We start from the raw sequence: 23,140 nt of genomic DNA, 5'->3' as shown, positions 1-23,140 counted from the left end.
TACCCCCCCCGCCCCCCATTTCATATTAATTCCAGAAAACAGGCCTGGTGGGGGCACCAGAGAGTAGTATAGTAGTGTAAAGTGGCAGGGCTGATTTTCTTAACGTTTGAGATTGTTCAAATTTTCCTAATTTCTTGCTCTAGGCCAGCAAACACAAATCTTTCTTCAAGGGTTGAAGAGTACCTTGTAAATTTTGGCATTATCTGCTACAAGACAGTAGGGTTTCTAAAAGGCTAAGGTGATAAGACACTTGCTTCTGCTTCCTTCTTATAATAAATTCTTCTCCTCAGAGAAATTGGGGGGTAAAGGTATAAAATAAGAGGAATACTGTATCTTGGAAAATGAAAACAGGGGGAAGCCCTGAATCGTTTCAGAAATAGCTACACACTCTCTGGAAAGGGTGTTTCTTTTTTCAAGCCTACTCCCTTTACTGTTTTGTCCCTAACCGCGGGTTGAAAACTCTTGAGGAAAGTCACTCAATTTCAAATCTTAAAATGCAGTCTTGCTGACCCGTATGATAACTGGTAAGGTTTTGATTCTGTTCCTAAAGGGCATTGGGTCGGTCCTTAATTTAGACTTGCCCTCCTGCATTCGCCATGTGCATTGATCAGTGGGCCTCAGGCACAGTCCTTCAGCTTCCTGAAGACCATGAAATGAGCGACCCCACTCTGACCCCCCGGCCTGTTCCCACTCCTTCCAAAGTTTTTTGCTGCTGGTTTGTGCTGCATTGACTCGTTTCTTTAATAAAGACATTCAATCCCAGGATTTGCATTCGCGTTTTCTCTCTCCACGGCAAAGCAGTATGGATCCCGCAAGTTAGCCTTGCTTTCCACATTCAGCGTGTATATATTTTTTTCTTTCCACTTTTAAGGAAGAATGATTTTCGAGTAGCCTTTGTACATTAAAACGATTCACTTCTGGTTGAAAAGGTAGGGAACAAGGGTGAAATCAACCCAGAATTATTTAGGGAGAAAGCTGTGACCCATCACTCTGCTTGCCCACAGGCGACCCCCGTATTGGGAGGTAGTAAATCTAGGTGCCTCGGAAGGCACTCTTCATCTCAGCCTACGTGCCTGAGACAACAAACAAGTTCGCCCAAATGTTACCTGCCTGCTTAAAACGCTCATTAAAAACAACAACAACCACTTGTACTAATTCACAAGTCGTGTTTGGGTGCCTAGTCTAGGAAAGGCGCTGAGCCAGACACTATGATGTCACCGGGAATGAAACAAGATTTTGCCTCTCAAAAAGGGCAGCCGTACCTCCGGATGTGGACCGGTACCTGGGTAACAGGCTGCAAATACTTCCAAAGATGACGTGAACAAGATCTAGGTAAGTTCAGCAAAGGGAGCGCCACGCAGAGCTTCCTCGCAGGCTACGAAAGGCCAACGACCCAAGGCAAAAGCCACACTCGAATCAAGAATGGGTCCGTGATGGGTCCTTTCCCCGTGGCGCTTGCTGGGTTAGAGGGAGGATACCGGTGTTTGGTACATGGAGCGCCCGGATGGGTTTGCAAACTCACGCTCCATCGTGTTCCGGCCCCCCTCTCCCTCCCCCCAAAGAAATGCCTCCGTCATTGGTTTCACTGTCCGTGTTGACAGCTGGGCTCTAGGGTCCTCGCGTTCGGGCTGGAAGTGGAAGTATGTCCGCCAGGCACAAAGCCAGGAACGTCCCAATCAGCTTGCCCCTAGGTTGGGGCGCGGAAACAAGGTTTCTCCACCCTGAGAGCTGGCCTCCCAAGAAGCAAAGAAAGAGAAGCAGGACCGGTACAGAGCCGCTTTCTCTTTAGCGGTTCGCCTGGTTCTTGGCGCCAAAACAAACCACGGGCCCGTCCCCTGCCGGGTCTATACGGCACGTAAGACACGTCACCGACAATCCTCCGCGTCGCTAAATAGTCCCGCCTAGGATTTCCCGGATACACGCTTTTTCGCCGCCAAGAGCCCTTCGGTGGATAGCAAAGGGGCCTCAGAGGTGCATCCTTCTTCTGTTCGGATGGAAATGCAGGTTCCATAGTCATTTTTTCTTCACAGATCCCTCCGCCAAAAATTATTTTCCGCAGTCTCCACTTCCGGGTCCGCCATTTTGTTGCCTCCATTTCTCCACGAGGGGGGTTAAAGGCCCCCAAAATATGCATATATGAAAAGGCCAAAAAAGTAACCGTCACTGACAGGGAGTCTAAACTAGAGAAGGAGACGGCACCAAACTGGCGGGTTCGGCGAAAGCGCAACCGGCGGCGTCCCGGACGAGGAGGTGAGGGGGAAGAGAAGATGCGTGGACTGGGGGGGGGAATGGGGGGCGCGTCAGGGCCGGCGGGCGAGTGCCGTGAAAAGTTGCACCGCTTCCCAGCACAGCCCCGAACTTGTGGGTGCAGACCGAGCGGCGCCCCTTCGTCGGAGCGGGGGAGCCTGGGGCAGGGGGACGCGGAGGAAGGGGATGCTGCCGGGAGGAAGGGGAGGGGACTGGGAGGAGGTGAAGGAGGGGGTGGGTGTAAGACCTGGGGCTGGGGAGCTGGACCAAGGGAAGCCAAGGCCATAGAGGTGACCACCAGGGGGCAGCGCGGAGCCCGGGCCGGGCTGCTGCCTGAGCTGAGACCTTGGCTCCCTTGACAGACGGAGCATTGCTGGGAAACTGGAGGATTTGTGGTGGAGGGGAAAACGGGGACTCTAATTCCCGGCCCCAGCAATAGCCTGAAGATTACTAGGGAGCACGCTAATCTGAACAAGAGTCTAAGGGCCCCGCCTCCAGTTCTTTTTTTTTTTTTTTTTTAAGAGAGAGAGAGGAAGGAAGGAAGGGAGAGAAACATCAATTTGTTGTTCCACTTATTTATGCATTCACCGCTTGCTTCTTGTATGTGCCCTGGGGACCAACCTGCAGCCTTGGTGTATGGGGAGGAGGAGGCTCTAGCCAGCTGAGCCTCAGCCTCCAGCTCTTGCACAGTCGTTTGCACAGCTGGCGGCTCATTGGGGACATGTGTGATAGAAAGGGGGGGGGGGGAGCTCTGACCATGGTTTCTTCAATTCCTGTTCTCCTTACAGTTAGCTTTCTCTCTGCTCATAGCTTCACTTAAGCCAACAAAGATCATCCCCACCCGATTTCTTATATCAACCAACGTAATTACTCTCTAATTACTCTCTAATTACTCTCTAATAGTAGAGTACTTCGTTGTCAAGAGCTCAGGCACTTCACCCATTATTAAAACACGATCATTGAAAGCTCTTGTGTGTTTGCTTGGGAGGGGATTGTGGGTGTTTTATTCATCTTCAAAGTCCTAAGAGTCAGGTTAGATCAAATTCTGTTTCTTCACTTTATATGTAGGGAAAGTGGAGATAACATACAGTAAAGGGGGAATGTTTTCCCTTACATCTTTTTTTTTTTTTTTTAACAGTGATTTTTAGAGAAAGAGGAAGGGAGAGGGAGAGAGAAACATCGATGAACATTGATGTGAGAGCGTAACATCCATCAGCTGCCTCCTGCACAACCCCCACAGGGATGGAGCCCACAATCCAGACATGTGCCCTTGACCAGAATGAACTGGCAGCCTCCCAGTACACTGGACGACGCCCAGCCAACTGAACCACACAGGCCAGGGCTCTTAGATTACATCTTTCATCTGGTGGGTACTGCCCGCATTGACATAGGAGAATGGCACTGAGTCCCCCCAAAATACTGTTACTTTAAACATACATTAAGCCCTAGCTGGTTTGCCTCAGTGGATAGAGCTCTCTGGCTTGCAGACTGAAGGGCCCCAGTTAGATTCTGTTCAAGGGCACATGCCCAGGTTGCCGGCTAGATCCCCCAGTAGGGGGCATGCAGAAGGCAGCCGATCGATGATTCTCATCATTGATGTTTCTGTCTCTCTCCCTCTCTGAAATCAATAAAAATATATTTGCGGGGGGTGGGTGGGGGGGATAAGAAAAAAATTTAATTCTCATCAGAGCAGTGAGGATTTTTTTTTCCATTGATTTTTTTTCTTTTTTAGAGAGAGTGGAAAGGATGGGGTAGGAAGGGAGAGAGAGAGGAGAAAGAAATATCACATGAATTGGTTGCCTCACATGTGCCCCAACCAGGTGAGGGGATCAGACCTGCAACCCAGGTACATGCCCGTGACTGGAATCGAACTGGCAGCCCTCCAGTGTTCAGGCCGCTGCTCAAACCATTTTACAACACCAGCCAGGGCAAGGTTTATATTTAATTGTGCAAAGTCCAATGTAGGTGCCACACTTCTGAGTAGCTCTCTCTTAAACAATCAGCTCAGGGAACTGGGCTTCTCTTGTCCTGTGGCCCTTCTGTCACATAGTCCAGTCTTGATGTGGCTTCTATAAATCCTTGGTTATAAGACTTCCGTTCAGCTAGTCTTCAATTGGTTATTCAGGTTGATGGTTCTATAATTTTGTTGTAATTACAATTTGGGCCTGGGAGGATGTGAATGTAATTTCCACTTACTCCTCAGCCGTCTTTTTCCCTCTCTTCCTACCCCTGTATGATTTTATAACATGCATTGGACATTTGAAAAATATTGGTTCACCAAATTCTGCAGATTATCCAAGTGTTGATGCATTTTATTACACAGTATTGAAAAGTTCACATTTATTAGTATCACCATGAATTCCATCAAAAAGTTTGTAGTAAACTTCTACTCATGGTGGAGGTATATTTCCCCAAATTCTAATTTTTGCTTGAAAGCTGACATAATTGATAATTGGCAATAAATACTGTCGTTTGTTTGCTTTGAAGTGGGAGGTTCACTCTGTTCATTTTTGAAAAAGTGTCTGCCATATACCTTGGTTTGTCTATTTGTCATTCTTTCCTGTGGCATATTTCTACCCATGGTCATTTCAGAAGGATGAAATGCTGTTTTATTGATCCCTTAAGCTAGAAAAGTGGTAATGTGATGTGTTGCACTTATTATCATCATTATTATTATTATTCTGGAGATTGAAAGTGAGGGAAATGTTGTTTGGGGCCTGAAATTTTTCCAAATATCTGATTGTGTTAGATGATGAGGAAATGCCCTACCAGAGAGTCACCTTGAAAAGTATATTAAAGTACAGGAAGTCTTCGGAAAACATTTTACAGACAGCTCTCCTTATGTTTGAGTTACAGCTTCCTGAAAACTTCTGTTCCTATGCATAAAGATGTCTTTGGTGGACTTGGGGAAGAGATTGCTAGAAGCAGCAAGAAAAGGCCAAGATGATGAAGTGAGGACATTGATGGCAAATGGTGCCCCATTCACCACAGACTGGGTTAGTTCTCTTGATTATTCCCAATGTGTGCTTTACCAATCTTTTCTCTTTTCTTTCTTTTTTAAAAAAAATTTTATTTGTTGATTTGAGAGAGGGGTGGGGAAACATCCATTTGTTGTTCCACTAATTTACACATTCATTGGTTGATTCTTGTATGTGCCCTGACGGGACAGAACCAGACCTTGGCATATCAGAACGATGCTCTAACCAACTGAGCTACCTGGCCAGGGCACCGATCTTTTTCTTTTTCTTTTTTTTTAAATATATTTTATTGATTTTTTACAGAGAGGAAGGGAGAGGGATAGAGAGTTAGAAACATCGATGAGAGAGAAACATGATCCGGCTGCCTCCTGCACACCCCCTACTGGGGATGTGCCTGCAACCAAGGTACATGCCCTTGACCGGAATCGAACCTGGGACCCTTCAGTCCACAGGCCGGCGCTCCATCCACTGAGCCAAACCAGTCAGGGCACCGATCTTTTTCTTAAAGGCTAAAAAGACTTTATTGATTTTTCTTTATTTACTTTCTGCCTCATTCTCTTCACAGGGTTTTATTTTCTTTCTCTCATCTAAATATGTGGTTTTCATTTTCTTTTAGTTTTCCAAATTGAAAGTGTCTCCTATAGATGTATAGATGGTAATTGTAAATGTATATACTTGTGGTTTTCTTTTTCTTTTTTAAATATATTTTATTGATTTTTTACAGAGAGGAAGGGAGAGGGATAGAGAGCTAAAAACATCGATGAGAGAGAAACATCGATCAGCTGCCTCCTGCACACCCCCCACTGGGGATATGCCTGCAACCAAGGTACTTGCCCTTGACTGGAATCGAAACTGGGACCTTTCAGTCCGCAGGCCGACGCTCTATCCACTGAGCCAAACCGGTTAGGGCTATACTTGTGGTTTTCTATAATGCTTTTCAGAGTATTTTCCAAAAGTTTAATTCTGTTTAATTATAGAAGCCTGGGTTATAGGCTTCTGTAATTAGCTAGAAATTAAACAAAATAACTATAAGAAAAGAACATTTGTAAGCTAATAAACTATTTATTTCCTTTTCTCTACAATGTCCTGATTAATAAGAAATAGTTTAGCCCAGTCGGTGTGGCTCAGTGGTTGAGCGTCAACCTATGAACCAGGAGGTCACAGTTTGATTCCTTTTCAGGGCACATGCCTTGGTTGCAGGCTCGATCCTCAGCTGGGAGGTGTGCAAGAGACTGCTGATCAATGATTCTCTCTCGTCATTGATGTTTCCATATCTCTCTCCCTCTCCCTTTCTCTCTGAAATCAATTAAAAAAAAAAGAGGAAGATGTAATTTTATGATCCTAGACAACCAGCTTGGAGAGCAGAATTTTAGAAGATCCAGGTCCAGATTATAATATGGGCTTCCTTAGCATCCATAGATTTTGTAAACATTGCCTAATTTTAACAGTTCAGTGAGTGACTGTCCTCTTTTCTGGAGTGGTTAATTTATAACTTCAGAGGCCAGCAGGTTCTTTCATTTTTTCTTAATCCTCACCCTAGTATCTGTTTCTTTATTGATCAGAGAGAGAGAGAAAAACATGGATGTGAAAGAGAAACATTGATTGGTTGCCTTCCCCAGGTACCCTGAGCCCACGACCCTACAGTACACAGGAAGATGCTCTAACAACTGAGCCACCCTGTCCGGGACTAAGGACAGCAGGTTCTTAGCACTTCACTGAAAGGAAGAAAGGAAACACATGAGATTAGCATTTTTATAAATAGGCCTGAAAAGAGCAATGTGAATTAAATCCAGTCAGGCAGAGAGGCTGAATATATAAAAAACAAAGTGTAAATGAAGTAGGCTTAAAAATAAACCAGCATTGCCCTAACTGGTTTGGCTCAGTGGATAGAGCATCGGCCTGCGGACTGAAGGGTCCCAGGTTTGATTCCAGGCAATGGGCATGTACCTTGGTTGTGGGCACGTCCCCAGTAGGGGGTGTGCAGGAGGCAGCTGATTGATGTTTCTCTCTCACCGATATTTCTAACTCTGTATCCCTCTCCCTTCTTCTCTGTAAAAAAAAATCAATAAAATACGTATATTAAAAAAAATAATAATAATAAAAATAAACCAGCATAAAGCAAAGACAAGAATAGGTTTCTGGCCAAAGTGGATGCTGATAACTCTTATAAGATTTACTTTGAGATGATATAGACTTGCTTATTGCTAAAAATTTTTAAAATATATTTTTATTGATTTCAGAGAGGTAGGGAGAGGGAGAGGGAGAGAGAGAAATATCAGTGATGAGCCCTAGCTGGTTTGGCACAATGGATAGAGCATAGGCCTGCGACTGAAGGGTCCTGGGTTCGATTCCAGTCAAAGGCACATGCCCAGGTTTCGGGTGTGCAAGCAGCAGCCGGTCAGTGATTCCCTCTCATCATTGATGTTCCTAGCTCTCACTTCCTTTCCCGCCCTCTCTGAAATCAATAAGAAAATATTTTTTTAAAAAAGAAAAGAAACATCAGTGATGAGAGAGAATCATCGATTTGCTGCCTCTTGCATGCCCAACACTGGGAATTGAGCTCAAAACCCAGGAATGTGCCTTGACCAGGAATCAAACCGTGACCACCTAGTTATTAGATCGACGCTCAACTGCTGAGCCTCGCCGGCTAGGCTTAGTTGCTAAATTTTTATTGCCTCTTAATCTCATCAGTCTTTTTGCCTTGCTTTACTGTGCTAACAAACTTCTGTTACAAGCAATTAAATTAGCACCCCAAGATCTACATGCAACTTTCTAGTCTCTGCCCTTTGCCTAGAAATTGTTTTGAAACTTTACCCCTGACTCAGAATCCTCTTGTCTGTCCAAGCCCTGTTTAAAATCATGTCCTTTAGGGAATCTTACATGATAAATCCATCTGACTTAAATCCATTCTATTTAGCGCTTATTTAATTGATGGTATATTTATACCCCTATTAGTATATATTTTTTTAATTCACTTCTTCAGTTCTGTCTACCCAACCAGATACCCTCTTTCCACGGGCAGGAACCATAAAACTCACCTCTTGTTCATTTGTATCTCTCCAGTAATGATTTAGGAGTCTGCACGCAGCTGATACTCAATGAGTATTATTTTCCCACAGCTTGGAACATCACCCCTCCACCTTGCAGCCCAGTATGGTCATTATTCCACAGCAGAAGTACTCCTTCGCGCAGGCGTTAGCAGGGATGCCCGAACCAAAGTGGACAGGACCCCCTTGCACATGGCTGCAGCTGATGGACATGCACACATCGTGGAACTGCTTGTTAGGGTAAAGCAAGAATAGTGGCGGGTCTATATGGTAAAAAGGACACCCACCTTCCTTCCTTAAACCAGTGGCAGGAAACTAGGTTGGGAAAGATCAAGTTGAGGACAGTTTATAGCAATGAATTATCTCTCTTTCAAGAGTAATCATGACTATGAATATTTTGTATTCTAATCTTTTGAAAACTAAACAGACTTTGTTGGTTTTTCTTCATTCCTTTCTGCAGGTGTTCTCTGCACTTATGCCTGTTTTTTTCACTCAGCTCTGTTAATAAATGCAACAAAAATCTGTTCTTTTCCCCTTCCTTTCCTTTCTACTATAATTTCCCAGTGATGTCCTTAGAAGAACCACTCATGGAAGGCATTATGTCTGTCAGCATCAGGATAATTTGAGAAATGTTTTTCCCTTTGATATTTCTTAAAGGTGACCTAAATATGTGTAACCTATGGAAAGTCTCTGTATTGTTGATGAGATCTTGCACCTGTGCTGTTGTAACCAGTGTCTATATGAAAACATTACTTTTCTATGACAGAATGGTGCAGATGTGAATGCCAAGGATATGCTGAAGATGACAGCTTTGCATTGGGCCACAGAATACCACCATCGCGATGTTGTAGAGCTACTTATCAAATATGGAGCTGATGTCCATGCTTTCAGCAAGTTTGATAAATCTGCCTTTGACATAGCCCTGGAGAAGAACAATGCTGAGATTCTGGTCATTCTTCAGGTCTGTGTGTTTTTTTTAATCCCCAGAGTATACTTGAAGTTAAGGATTTATTAGAGGAGCTGAATCAAAACAGAATTTTCCCTATCTTATCAAAGAAGTACTAATATGCCTTAGTTTTGTGATTCAGTGTCATTAGTATATTTAAATACATATATATATATATAAAATTCTATAAAGTCCTGAATTATTCATTGAGATTGAATAACATTGTTGGTGGCCAATACAAAAACAAGATTTACTTGGCTTTAGAATGATTTTTTTTTCCATGAAAAAATTTTTTTTCTCATTAAAATTGACTTGGGACTACATTAAAAGCCTCTTTATGTTTTCTGAATGTACATCAACTGATGTGAGACAGTACATAGCTCTGAAGACCATCAAGTCATCTCGGAATTAAAGGAAGCCATCTCAGAATTAAAAGTTAGCTGCCCGGCCAGAATGGCTCAGTTTGTTGAGCATTGCCCACGCACCGAAAAGTTGCCAGTTTGATTCCCAGTCAAAGACACGTGCCTGGGTTGCGGGTTCGATCCCTAGTCATGTCATGTACGGAAGGCAACCTATTGATGTTTCTCCCTTACATCGATGATTCATATTCATTCTCTCTCTCTCTCTCTCTCAGCATGTCCTCTGATGAGGATAAAAAAAAAGTTACCTGTGATGGTTCTACCCATTAATTTCTTAAGCCAGCACTTGTATATCAGGAAATAACAGGATTAGGAATATAAAGATTAATAGGACATGGGCCTGCCCTTGGGGTGTTTAGTATGATGAAGGTTAGACAAAAAATAAAGCATTACAATACTCTGGTGATAAACAGATATCTACCAACTACTTTTTAAAATATATTTTTATTGATTTCAGAGAGGAAGGGGAGAGAGAGAGATAGAAACATCAGTGATGAGAGGAAAACATTGATTGGCTGCCTCCTGCATGTTGGACCGAATCCGAAACCTAGGCATGTGCCCTTGACCGGAATCGAACCTGGGACCCTTCCACTGAGCCAAACCGGCTAGGGCTCTACCAGCTATTACAGGAGCACAGAATAGGGAGTGTTAATGATGCTTAAGGCAAGAGTTAAAGTGGATATAGAATCTGAACTGAGTTTTGAGAGACAAATGGGAAGAGAAGTGAGAAAATGATATTCTAGGCTAGAAAAAGCAAATTAAAGACATAAAGGTATGAAAGGACATGGAATATTCAGGGAAGAGTAAGTAGTTCTGTGACTACAGACTGGTCAAGGGAAGTGGAGTTTGGGAGCTAGGGTTTGAGAGTTTGGGAGCTGGGTTCTCAATGTAAGGGGTGTTACATGGCATACAAAGGACTGTGGACTATTTTGGTAATGGGGATCCAATAGAATTTTTAAAATATAGGATTGATATCAGACTTTTTTTTTTAAAGGAGGGAGGGAGGGAGAGAGAGAGAGAGAAACATTGATCAGTTGCCTCCCATATGCACTCTGACTGGGGACCAAACCGCAACCTATATATGTGCCCTGACCAGGAATTGAACTCACTACCTTCTGGTGCACAAGATCATGCTCCAACCAACTGTGCTACACCGCCATCTTAAAAAAAAAGAAAAAGATAATTATCTGGAGTGTGGTGAGATGGGTGAGAGAAGATTTAATGCTAAAGAACCATATAGTGACTTTCATTTGGCCAGGCAAGAGCCAAGAGGGCTTGAGTTAAGGAATAATAGTGGAGGATGGAAGAAGAGGCATATTCAAGAAGGGATTTAACAGTGACCAGAGAACTGATAATCTGTTTTAAGCTGAAGCTCTTAGTCAAGGGGATAATTATATATGAAAAAATAGATAGACATTTCTGCTGCATTTTCAGTGGCTTGTTTATTTATTTGTTGTTTCTTACAGATGGTTCCCTGTAGACTGGTTATCCTCTTCAACTTTCAATTCCTTGTTTAGAGACCTTTCATAATTGGGACTTTTTAAGTAGTGAACATGTTGGTTAGTACAAAAAAAAAAACTGCTTCTGAAAGTAAAAAAGGAATAAAATAAAGATAAGTTTCTTTTCACTGAAATTGTGCTGACATTCCTGGAAACAAAAGTGCAGCATATGAAACTAGACTCTAAAATCTGGCACTCATTTATTTGCTTGTTACATATTCTCTGAGGAATTCTCCAGGGCAGAATGGAACAAGTTGTTGGATAAAACTCTGGAGAATATTCTTCTCCATAGATTCTCTGTAGGGATCTCCTGCTAGCACATTGACTTGTAGATAATTGATCATAGAATATTAGTGCTGGAAATTACTTTTTAGGCCACACCCCTTATTTTTCAAATAAAAATACAAGATCCAGAGAGGTTAAGTGAATTGTGTAGAAGTTTTTGCACATAATACACCTTGTTTTCTAAAGTAGATATAAGCTTGAGAAAGCAACCTAGCATTTCTGTTTTCCTTGTCAGAAAACAAAAAATAAACAGTGGTCTTAATGAGAACTCTGAGCTCCCTGGGACATTGTGTGCTAGAACTAGTTCTGCTTGATAGAGCATTGGGGGTGAGGATTGGCTCTTCAGTAACTGTATAACTAAGGTTAATAAGTGTTCTGACTTTAAAATACCCACTTTGTTTTATAGGAAGCAATGCAGAATCAGGTGAATGCTAATCCTGAAAGAGCCAACCCCGTGACTGTGGCTACCCCATTTATCTTCACGTCAGGAGAAGTTGTCAACCTCGCTAGCCTTGTTTCTTCAACCAACACCAAAACCACCTCAGGTAATATTCTGATAACATGGCATTTATTTTAGACTTAAAATGAACAGAACCCCAGGTTTTCCTATGAGATGAATAGATACCCTCTCTGATACCCACACCTTTATTAAAATGTTCCCAAAATAAAGAATTTATAATCGATTTTAAAGCTAATGTATTTATTCTTTCTGAGGGAAGGGAAGGTCATACATAGGGGTTATATCTGAGTGCTTATTGTGTTAAAAGTAAAATATTCTACACATTAATCTGTTGAAGGGTTATACCTGACCCCAAAAATGAAAATATAGGGGTGCTTCAATATAGTACTACTAAGGAAGATAGTTAAATATTCATAATCCAAAACATGAACAAATACAGCAGAAGAAACATAAGTGGTTGTTGGAATGCTGATATAAAAGAGGTACATGTGGTTATTTGAATAAAGTATAAGAGTCTTGATTTGTTCTTGAGAACATATATAACAACAAAATAACAAAACATTTGGTGTTGACCTTTTGAAACCTGTATATTTTTAACGAAAACATCTATCTAAAAAGGAAGAAAACTGACCTTATTTTCAATATCTCTTTACAAATATTTGTTTTGACAACAGAGGCACTTGTGTCCTCATTTAAATAAGTTTTCCAGCTGACTCTTGTCTTTTTTTTGTTTCTGACTTTCATTTAAAAATAAGCAACTGTACAACTGTATTCCTACTTAAGTTTAATATCTAAGGAAGATGTTGAATGAAGTGTTATTACTGAGAGACAGGATGGTAAAGTAGAGCATATATACAATAAATATAGAATTGTGCATTCAGATCTGCATTCAGATATTGAATTATTAATTAACTAGATGCTTCACTGTAGGAAAACTACTTCTCTAAGCCTTCTTTACATATAATAATGTCTACTTTATGAGGTTGTGAGACTTCGATATTTTGTATTTAAGGATCCATTTTATTTATTTAAATATATTTTTATTAATTTCAGAGAGGAAGAAAGAGGGAGAGAGAGAAACATCAGTGATGAGAGAGAATTATTGATTGGCTGGCTCCTGCACGCTCCCCACTGGGGATCGAGCCCGCAACCTGGGTGGGCATGTGCCCTTGACTGGAATCGAACCTGGGACCCTTCAGTCCACAGGTCCATACTCTATCCACTGACCCAAACCAGCTAGGGCTATATTATATATATATAAAATTAATTTAAGAGAGGAAGGTAGAGGGAGAGAGAAACATCAATGATGAGAGAGAATCATTGATTGGCTGCCTCCTGCACGCCCTACACTGGGGATGGAGCCCAAAACCAGGGCACATGGCTTGACGGAGAATTGAACCATGACCTCCTAGTTCATAGGTCAGCTGGCCGGCCAGGATCCATTTTATAGCAGGGCCTCAGTAATAGCTAGTGGTAAGTGAAAATAACTTCTCAGTAAAGATGGACTCCGTCCTGCCCACAAGGGGGCAGTGGTGACCTTCATTTGATAGCTCATCAACTTATTTAATATCACCTTGCTTTCAGCTAAATGATTAAAAATGTTTAGCTTAAATATACATATACATGTAATCAGAACATTCACAGCCTTTTGGATTTGTAGTGGTTAAGGCCACACTGATTAGAACAAGAGCTTTTATAATCCATAAGTCTTTAGAAGCCAAGAATGTTGCATGTTCACAAACGTGAAAAGAGCTAGAGTTGATCTTTAGTCTAACTACTGAAATTCTTCAGACCCTGATTTGGAATGATAAGCAAATCAGGATAGAGAGTCTTAGACTTGACTCCCATAGGCTTATATCAGTTTTATCATGTTGCTTTTGACAAACTGCTCTTCTTTCTCTCTTCCATATGTTGACAACTGCAAATCGAAATTGCTAAACTATCGCATAATAAAGCTGATCTCTCTGATGTCATCTTAACCATGAAGCAGTTCTACCTAGCTCTCCCCTTTAGGGGACTGGCCTACTTGGTGCTTAATCAGTACAGATAAAAGAAAAGTTATTAGACATATTCAGGTTGTGTTATTCAGCTGGGCTAAAGGATTTTCTTTACCTGAATGGTGGGTGGACTTCTTATTTCCCATCAACAAGTAACATGTTCTTTTTCATCCCGTAATATTTTTAAGAATTAACTGATAGTATCCTAGGAGTATCATATTGATAGATGTTTTTGATACCAAAATCCAGATGACAGCCCAACTGGAGACCACTGTTTGATTCCCAGTCAGGGCACAGTGCCCAGGTTGCGGGCTAGATCCTCTGTGGGGTGTACAGGGGCCAGCCGATCAATGATTCTCTCTCATCATTGATGTTTCTATCGCTCTCTCCCTTTTCCTTCCTCTCTGAACTCCATAAAAATATATTTTTTAAAAATCCAGATTACAAAGTTTGCTTTCAGTTTTCCATTTGTGACTAAAGTTATGTGTCATCATGAGTGCTACCAACAAACTGCAGTGATTTAGGAGGGCAGACTAATTTAAGCATTAATCAAGACAAAACAGAGTTATGAAGATGAATTTCCTGTTTCTGTAGAATCACAAGATGTACTCCAAAGTCAAATATAAATAGCTTTAAATTGGTTCATAAAGAGTACAGGCTCGGAATCTAATGGAATTAGATTTTAATCAGGGCTCTGATATTCACTAGCTGCATGACCTTGGGCAAATTACTTAGTTTTTCTGGATCTAGTTTTCACTAACTTACTGAGATTGTCTAAACATCAATAGGTTGCCTCCTGTACTGGTGATAGAACTGCAACCTAGGTATGTACCCTGACGGGGAATCAAACCTGTAACCTTTTGGTGTGTGGGACGATGCTCCAACTAACTGAGCCACCATAGCACACTCCCCTAAATCCTGGTCTGAAGAGTTTATTTATATGTCACATTTTGAATAGGTAACAAGAATTGGCACTGATAATAACATTTCTCTTCCAAAAACAATAGTATCTGTGCACATTTTACTTTATTTGATGTTGTGTCTAATATTGAGGAAAAGGAAACAATTAACATTATTAAACAATAAACTACTTTATTTTCCTAGAACTCCCTGAGATAAGGCTAAAGGTCATTTGAATTATTTCTTTTCCATTTCAACTGTGTATGTCAGAACATTAAACCTGATTTTTCACAAATACTCATTTTTATTGAATTAAAGGTAGACTACCATCCTGGCCTGGTGGCTCAGTTAGTTGGAGCATCGTCCCACACACCAAAAGGTTACAGGTTTGATTCCCAGTCAGGGTACATACCTAGGTTGCAGTTCTATCACCAGTACAGGAGGCAACCTATTGATGTTTTTCTCTCACATCCATGTTTTTCTCTCTCTCTTTCTCTAAAGATCAATAAAAAACACATATCCTTGGGTGAGGATTTTTTTTCTTAAGGAGAGAGTAACCTTAGGTTGGAATAATCATATATAATGCTTTTCTTATGAAACAGTTCTATACAGCTATTCTGTAGTTGGGTGGCGTGTGTGTGTGTGTGTGTGTGTGTGTGTGTGTTTGCACCCACACGTGTCTGTGTTTTAATTGTGGCCTTGTTTTTTATTGCTAGTGAGTTACTGTCACATATAATCCAACTTCCATGAATGTACAAATGTACATATATTTAAAAATCACTTGTACCTTATTTTTTTCATGTTTTATATATATATATATATATACACACACACACACACACACACACATACACATATATGTATATATACACACACACACATACGTATTTTTTAATTGATTTCAGAGAAGGGGGAGGGGGAGAGAGAGAGAAATATCAACGATGAGAGAGAACCACTGATCGGCTGCCTCCTGCACACCCCCTACTGGGGTTCGAGTGCAACCTGGGCATGTGCGCTTGACCAGAATTGAACCCTGCACCCTTCAGTCCGCAGGCCGACGCTCTATTCACTGATCCAAACCGGCTAGGGCTCATTTGTTAGTTTTTTGTTTTGATCATTTGTGTATATATATCAGAGAGGGAGAGAGAGATAGAAACGTCAATGATGAGATAGAATCATCATCGGCTGTCTCCTGCACCCCCCCACTGGGTTCATCGGTTGACATTCAATCACCAAGCCACACCAGCCAGACCATTTGTTAGTTCTTAAGCCAGCATTTGTTATGATAGGCTGAATGATGAGAAAAGCATGAACTAAGAAAAAATAGAGAAAAGGCTGGATCTTGCTCTGCAAGAAATAATTAAATAGACATAAGCTCCTTTTTGGAGGTCAAGCACTGTGTTCTGCCCAAACCATTTGGTTCCCTGAGTATTTTAGAGATATCATCACTATCTCTACCTTTAGCTCCACTCCCACAGTCATCATCCAAAAGCTTTACGATAGTTTGCAGCTATGAGGAGTATTATATAAGTAATCTACCTTTTAAAGGAAATTCTTCTAAAATTTATGACTAAGTTAGGTTACCTAGAGTAATCATATCAGAAGAAGATTCTTTACTCTGTGGGAGGATTTATTATAAAGAGTGTTATATAAGAGTTTCAAGTATTTTTAAATATTTTACAAATAACGGGTTTTTTTAATGCTTCTTTTTTGTTTGTTTGTTTTTGTTAATCCTCACCCAAGGATATTTTCCCAGTGATTTTTAGAGAGAGTGGAAAGGAGGGGGAGAGGCACAGAGAAATATCCATGTGCGAGACACATTGATTGGTTGCCTCCCACACAAGTCCTGACCAGGGTGGGGGATTCAGCCTGCAACTGAGGTACGTGCCTTTGACTGGAATCGAACCTGGAGCCCTTCAGTCTGTAGGACAATGCTCTATCCACTGAGCCAAACCAGATAGGGCTTTAATGCTTTTATTTTAAAAAATATATGTTTTTATTTATTTTTAGAAAGAGAGGAAGGGAGAAGGATAGAGAGATAGAAACATCAGTGAGAGAAAAACATCATCAATTGGCTGCCTCCTGCACAACCTCTACTGGGGATGAAGCCCACAACCCGGGCATGTGCCCTGATGTGGAATCAAACCGTGATCTCCTGGTTCATGGATCAACGCTGAACCACTGAGCTACACAAACCAAGCGAAAAGCTGAGGTTTTGATTTAATAAGGCATCTCAATTCATTTTAGTTCATCTCAATTTTATTCTCTTTGCTGGACCTCATTTGCCTTTTTTACTGAAATAGGTGACCCCCATGCCTCCTCAACAGTACACTTCTCAAATTCCACCACCTCAGTGTTGGCCACCCTTGCAGCTCTTGCTGAGGCATCAGCTCCCCTCTCCAACTCACACAGAGCCACAGGTAGGTAAGGGATAGCTGCTGGTTGAATCACCATTTTTCTTTTGTTTTTAACTCTCCAGCAGATTTCTTTTGTGTGAAATAATAAAGAATTATGGTTAGAGACAGCTAGGAAAAAGGATGTAGAGTCACGGAGCATCAGAAAGAAAAATCACTAAGTGCTATAATCAGACAGCTGGATCTTATCAGAGAATGACTAAATTATTCCTTTATTTTTTTATTTTTTTATTTTTTGCAGTTTGAAGTTTGTTTTCTCTGACTCCAGTTGCTTCAGATTGAAATATTTAGTCTTATATTAGCAGACTTTCTGGAAATACTCTATGTTATGGTGTGACTGATGCTATCATAGAATGATTCAAAATAGCAGCAGCCTAGGTATCTTGTATTATATTAAAGCATCAATATGCATGGGATGGCCTCTCTCACTGTCATATCCTCTGTATTTCAGGTTGGCTTGGGTTTTCTTCCCCTGGAGATGTTATTTTGGTATTTCCAATGGAATTGGGCAAATACATGCTATATAGTGCTCTTCTGCTAGTTAAAACAAAAGAATTTCAAGTCAGCTGGTTAGAGATAGTGGTCTATTGGGAAAAGGCTGAGGGCTTTGTGTAGGTAGAGGCAGATAGTTATAGGTATGGCGAAATAGTCATTTGGGAGTCTTTCTGGAACCCTCTACAGAGCGCTCCATCCAAAATGAAAGCAGTTTGTTCTGATTTCTTTCTGCCATTGACATTTGGGTAGTGAGAACATTCTTCCAATCCTGTTTTTCCAACTGGCAGCAGTCGAAAAGATCTCTACTCAGATGTGTATGGGTGAGCACCATGGCAGAAGGAGAACAATATATTAAATTTGTGCTTGTTTTCTTTGATCTTGAATAAATCCCCTTTTCAGGTCTCAGTTTCCTTGTTTCTAGCAGGATTGTTAGATTAGATTATCTATCAAGGCCTTTCATCTATTAACATTTAACTGTTCTTGTTTCTAAGGGGTATGAATGCTTTATTTCCATTGAATTACATGAATATGCTCCTGTGGATAGTCCATACCCCACTTATTGCAAAGTTCTACTTGTGATTCTTTAGATAGAGGAATTCCATTGTGGCAGGAACTGTTTCCCCTAATAGTTATTGGGGACATTGACTAAGCAACTTAAAATCTTGACCCAATGTAATACATGTAAACTTCTTAGGAAGGTTCTGGTACATAGTAAGGAGTCAGTGTTAGTTGCTATCAATATTATTGATCTGTCAGATAGAAGAAGCCACCTCTCATTTTTGTTTGTTTAAATGATCTGACTACTTAACATATTGTTAATTCACTATTAAATGTCTCTGTTTCCTTCTAGAAATAGATTTACTCTAATTTATAGTTATTTTTCTAAGCTTCATAGAGTTAGACTTTCAAGATACTTCCTGGGGGGGAAAAAAAGAGTTTTAAGATCAAATATGTTGGGGAAACTTAGCATATCTTATCCCATATTGGAGAATCCCAGTGCTCATTAGCTTGTTGGGGTCTCTGATACTTCCCACAAAACAAACAAAAAAGTCTAAACATATTTAAACCAGAATTTTGAGAATATATTAGTACATAGAACCCATCTTTAGTGAACGCTATTAACATCTCAATGAAGACATTTTAGAAAATATGTTTAATGCATTCTGTATTTCTTTTCTCCTCCGACTTAGCATTGTCAGAGCTTGCTTTTGTGTATTGCTAAATCTGTTTTTTTTTTCTAGTTTTCCTATACTCAATATTATCAATTTCAAGGAGGCTGAAATTGCTATACTTAGATTTTTTAAAGAGCTAAAATTTTAAATTTACTTTTGTCATCTTTAGCTAATTCAGAGGAAATCATAGAAGGAAATTCTGTTGACTCATCAATCCAGCAAGTGGTGGGGAGTGGAGGCCAGAGGGTGATCACCATAGTGACCGACGGAGTGCCTCTGGGTAATATCCAAACTGCAATCCCTGCTGGAGGCATTGGCCAGCCATTTATTGTAACTGTGCAAGATGGACAGCAAGGTGAGTTATCCCATTAGACAGTTGTTTATGAAAAGATATTTTAGCCCCAGTCAGATTGGCTCAGTGGATAGAGTGTCGGCCTGTGGTTTGATTCCAGTTAAGGGCACATACCTTGGTTGCAGTCTCCTCTCTGGCCTGGACCCTGGTCAGGACTCATGCAGGAAGCAACCAATCGATGTGTTTTTCTCACATTGATATTTCCCTCTCTCTTCCACTCTCTAAAAATCAATGGAAAAAATATCCTCAGGTGAGGATTTAAAAAAAAAGAATGGTATTTTAGACACTCAATTTTCCTCTAAAAATGAGGTATTAAGGCAAGTAGTAGGAATGGGAGAATGTCAGGTGCCAGATGGGGCAAAGAAGCTCCAAAAAAAGAAACAGAAACCAGGCTGGCAAAGGCGAATTTCTCTAATATATAATAAAATTTGTAAGTAAAAACCGTAATCTGGTAGAAAGAGCAAATAATATGAACCAGTAGCTCACAGAAAAGAAAATACTGATGGTTCTTAAAAATATGGAAATATGTTAAGCCTACTTCATCTGTATAAGAAATGCAAATAAATACTGCACTGAGATACCATTATAATATTATGTTGTCACATGATGGTTGTTGGAGCCAATTCATCACCAACAGGAATCCTCAACTTGGGATGCAGTGAAGAAGGAAACTTTATTCAGTGCAAAAAACTCAGTGGTGATACTGCATGGCTGTGAAAACAGCACGGCTATGGAACAGCTCAGTTCTGATACAGCAATGCTGTGAAATCAGCACAGTTGTGAGGCAGCCCCATGGCCAGCCCTCTCTCCAGCTAGGCATCTCTGATCTGCTCCACTCTGTGCCAATCTGCTTCTCTACTCCTTTTCAGTGTTTCAGCTCTAGCCAGCGAATTGCAATCTTTAGTCTTCAGTAGAAAGGGCAAGTGTGCTTCCCAGCCAGAGGGGAGCTGAACTGGTGGTTGCCAGAGGGGAGCAGGGTTGGGGGACTGGTGAAAGAAGTGAAGGGACTAAGAAACACAAATTGGTAGTTACAAAATAGTCATGGGGATGCCCTGGTCAGTGTTGCTCAGGGATTGGAGCATCGGCCCGTGGACTGAAGGGTCCCAGGTTCGATTCCGGTCAAGGGCATGTACCTCAGTTGCAGGCTCAATCTCCGGCCCCAGTCGGGGCATATGCAGGAGGCAACCAATTGATGCATCTCTCTCATATTAATGTTTCTCTTTCTCTCTCTCTGTCTCTCCCCCTCGCTTCCACTCTCATTAAAAATCAATGTAAAAAATATCCTCAGGTGAGGATTAATAAAAAAAAAATTCTGTGAAGACATCAGGCCTTCTTTAGACAAGTTATTCCTACAGAATTATAAGCGAATTGGTCATAGTTCCTGACATCTTTATATAAGAGTCTCAGACCTGGGTCTTAACTGCATGGCTTCCACACCTGTCCATCTTTACCTTTCCTTTCAGACCTTCTTAGTGCCTCTCTATCCTTTCTGTTTCTCTCTGCAGGGCCATGATTTACCTGCTGATTCTAAAAGCCAAAGGCGTATGAAAAATAAGATATCAGAGAATATATTTCAGTTTATTTTCTAATTTGAAACAAGCAAAACCTCTTTGTTTTACAATGTATTCATCACCTTCAATTGGTGTCCTTTGGCTTGTAGTTCTAACTGTACCTGCTGGTCAGGTTGCAGAGGAGACTATCATTGAAGAAGAAGAGGAGGAGGAAGTAGAGAAGTTGCCATTGACTAAGAAACCAAGGGTAGAAGAGATGACACACAGTGTGGAGGAAAACAAGGTAATGTTTTCAGCAGTGTGGAGAGAAGAGAAGGGAAAGAATCAAAAGCCAAAACTTGTAAGGCCTGAACCCTTTTATTTTTGTGTGCTCTCTGGACACTCTGTGATCCGGAATTCTGAGCGGGTGGTGATGTGGTTTACTTTCACAGGAAGGCACTGAAAGAGAGCTACTGCAGCAGCAGCTCCAGGAGGCCAATCGAAGAGCCCAGGAATACCGACACCAGCTCCTCAAGAAAGAGCAGGAGGCAGAACAGTACCGCCTCAAGCTGGAGGCCATGGCCCGACAGCAGCCCAATGGAGTTGATTTCACCATGGTTGAAGAGGTGGCTGAGGTAGATGCTGTAGTAGTCACAGAGGGGGAGATGGAAGAGAGAGAGATGGAAGTGACTGGGGCAGGAGGGACCACAGAGCCTCATCGTGGAGTTTCCATAGAAACTGTTTCATCTTAACGTACAAGGGCCACAATTTGTACTATGTCCACTTTCTTCCTCTTTTTAAAAGAAAACAGAGGACAAACCTTGTTTAAAAATTAAGAATTTTCTTAAGAAGAAAACTATAACAGGGTATAATGCTTGGGCTCAGGAAGGCTCTCTATGCAACTGGAAAAATCAAAGCCAAATTTAGGGAACACTTCTTTTGAGAGGCCCAAAAAATAAGGACCAAATTTCCCAGCTTACATCATTGCTTTAAGCATAGAGGTAAAAGAATGCTGCATGTTGTAAGTTGGTTGGTTGTTGAAATAACTGACTTTTTATCAAAAGACTTTACTAGTACTTTCTGTCAAAAGATTTTTCTAAGGTAACATTCCTAATATGGACCCACCCAGATCCTTTAATACTTGCGCCATCAAGTGACCTGAAAATTTGCCTTAGATTTATGATGTATGTCTGTTACAGAAGAAAACTAATTTGGAGGGAGGTTAGGAGCCAGCTTTGGGGAAGAGAAAGGAATATATTCCACTTCCAAAGGAGCAAACGATCCCCACTATTCAGTTAATTTCACTGAAAAGAATTTGTGATTGCCTGACTAAATTCATTGTGTGTCCATAGCTCAGCTGCCAGTTTAAGAAACTGAAATATAATTTTTTAAAACTGGAAGGAAAAGTCGTTCATGTGAAGAAGTGTATATAAATCCAAAACCCTCCAGGCTGTGCTTCACAATGCTGGAAAGTGGCCAGAAAGAGGCTCGTTGGGGTTATGAAGCAATCTGGTGTTGAGATACAAACTTTGCTCTGGCTGGATTTTACAAAATTGCAATCAGGATGATAGTCTGTTGTTAGAACAACTTGCTTCCAAACATTTATTTATGTAATATCAAGCTTTAATAGCAATCCTTTAATTTTATAAAGTTTTGTTGAGTTTTCTAAATGTGCCTTTCTGTAGCGCTTACATGGTATCCTCTTATATGCAATAAAAGAAAGGGGAGAGAGAGACGAATGTTGAGGATGTTGTGTTGTTTTGTTGCCATTTGATTTGGGATGAGTAGATTGCCCTGTTTCCTTAAGGTAGAACCTTATGGAGAGCTTTTGTGCCTTATAGGTGCTCAGTGTGGGCTGGCAAAGGGAGTAAGAACTATCGGTGCCTAGAGTACGGAACCAAAGATGCTGGCTAGATGCTTCATCTGCCTTACTCCCTTCTCTCCCACTATGCCTGCTCCCTCTGCCTAGACACTTTTGAAAAGTGTTTCATTGCTTGGATTCTTTATGTGCCAGCTTGGAGATTTTTCAAAAGAAAGGTAAATATAGATGGAGAGAGAAAGGTGGTGGAGCGGTTACATTACAGAGGAATTGGGCCCCCATCATGCTTGACTTGCTTGCTTGCTTTGTTGTAAATGACAAGAAGAAACCAGAGGGAGATGTGCCAAGTAAACATTTGAATGACTGTTCAGGAAATGGTTTTCTTAATTAGCGATCATACGGAAAACATACATTTTTAATTTGGAATAAAACTTGACAGTTAATAGGGTTCTCTTTACCTTGATTAGTGAAGTAATTTGCCACAATTTTCCAGAGGTGAAAAATCATTGGGGGCTCAAAATAAACTGAAAACATAACTCCCCAAAACAAATTTCACAAACAGAATTGGCTATTAGAGGCTTCTAGGCAAAAATGTCAGTTTTGAAATTAATCTTGATGAC

At 41.0% G+C, this 23,140-nt stretch overlaps 1 protein-coding gene across 4 annotated transcripts; it reads left to right on the top strand.

Annotated features, from left to right (window-relative positions):
* The first annotated feature begins 2,095 nt into the window (after positions 1 to 2,095).
* GABPB2 (GA binding protein transcription factor subunit beta 2) lies at positions 2,096 to 22,434 on the top strand. 4 transcript variants are annotated; one of them, XM_028131705.2, is made up of 9 exons: positions 2,096 to 2,250; positions 5,104 to 5,243; positions 8,345 to 8,512; positions 9,039 to 9,233; positions 11,828 to 11,966; positions 17,082 to 17,198; positions 19,029 to 19,214; positions 20,872 to 21,005; positions 21,154 to 22,434. In XM_028131705.2, exons 2-9 carry the CDS (start codon positions 5,136 to 5,138, stop codon positions 21,451 to 21,453), a joined length of 1,347 nt encoding a protein of 448 aa, XP_027987506.2. In that variant the 5' UTR covers positions 2,096 to 2,250; positions 5,104 to 5,135; the 3' UTR covers positions 21,454 to 22,434. The 4 variants fall into 4 exon arrangements, with proteins under 4 accessions (XP_027987506.2, XP_027987509.2, XP_027987508.2 ...); XM_028131708.2 differs by lacking the exon at positions 8,345 to 8,512; XM_028131707.2 differs by lacking the exon at positions 17,082 to 17,198.
* The last annotated feature ends 706 nt before the right edge of the window (positions 22,435 to 23,140 follow it).

The sequence above is a fragment of the Eptesicus fuscus genome, chromosome 22 (assembly GCF_027574615.1).
Source record: "Eptesicus fuscus isolate TK198812 chromosome 22, DD_ASM_mEF_20220401, whole genome shotgun sequence".
Lineage (NCBI taxonomy): Eukaryota > Metazoa > Chordata > Mammalia > Chiroptera > Vespertilionidae > Eptesicus > Eptesicus fuscus.
The sequence above is the reverse complement of the archived record's forward strand: the minus strand, read 5'-3'. Positions and strand labels throughout refer to the sequence as shown.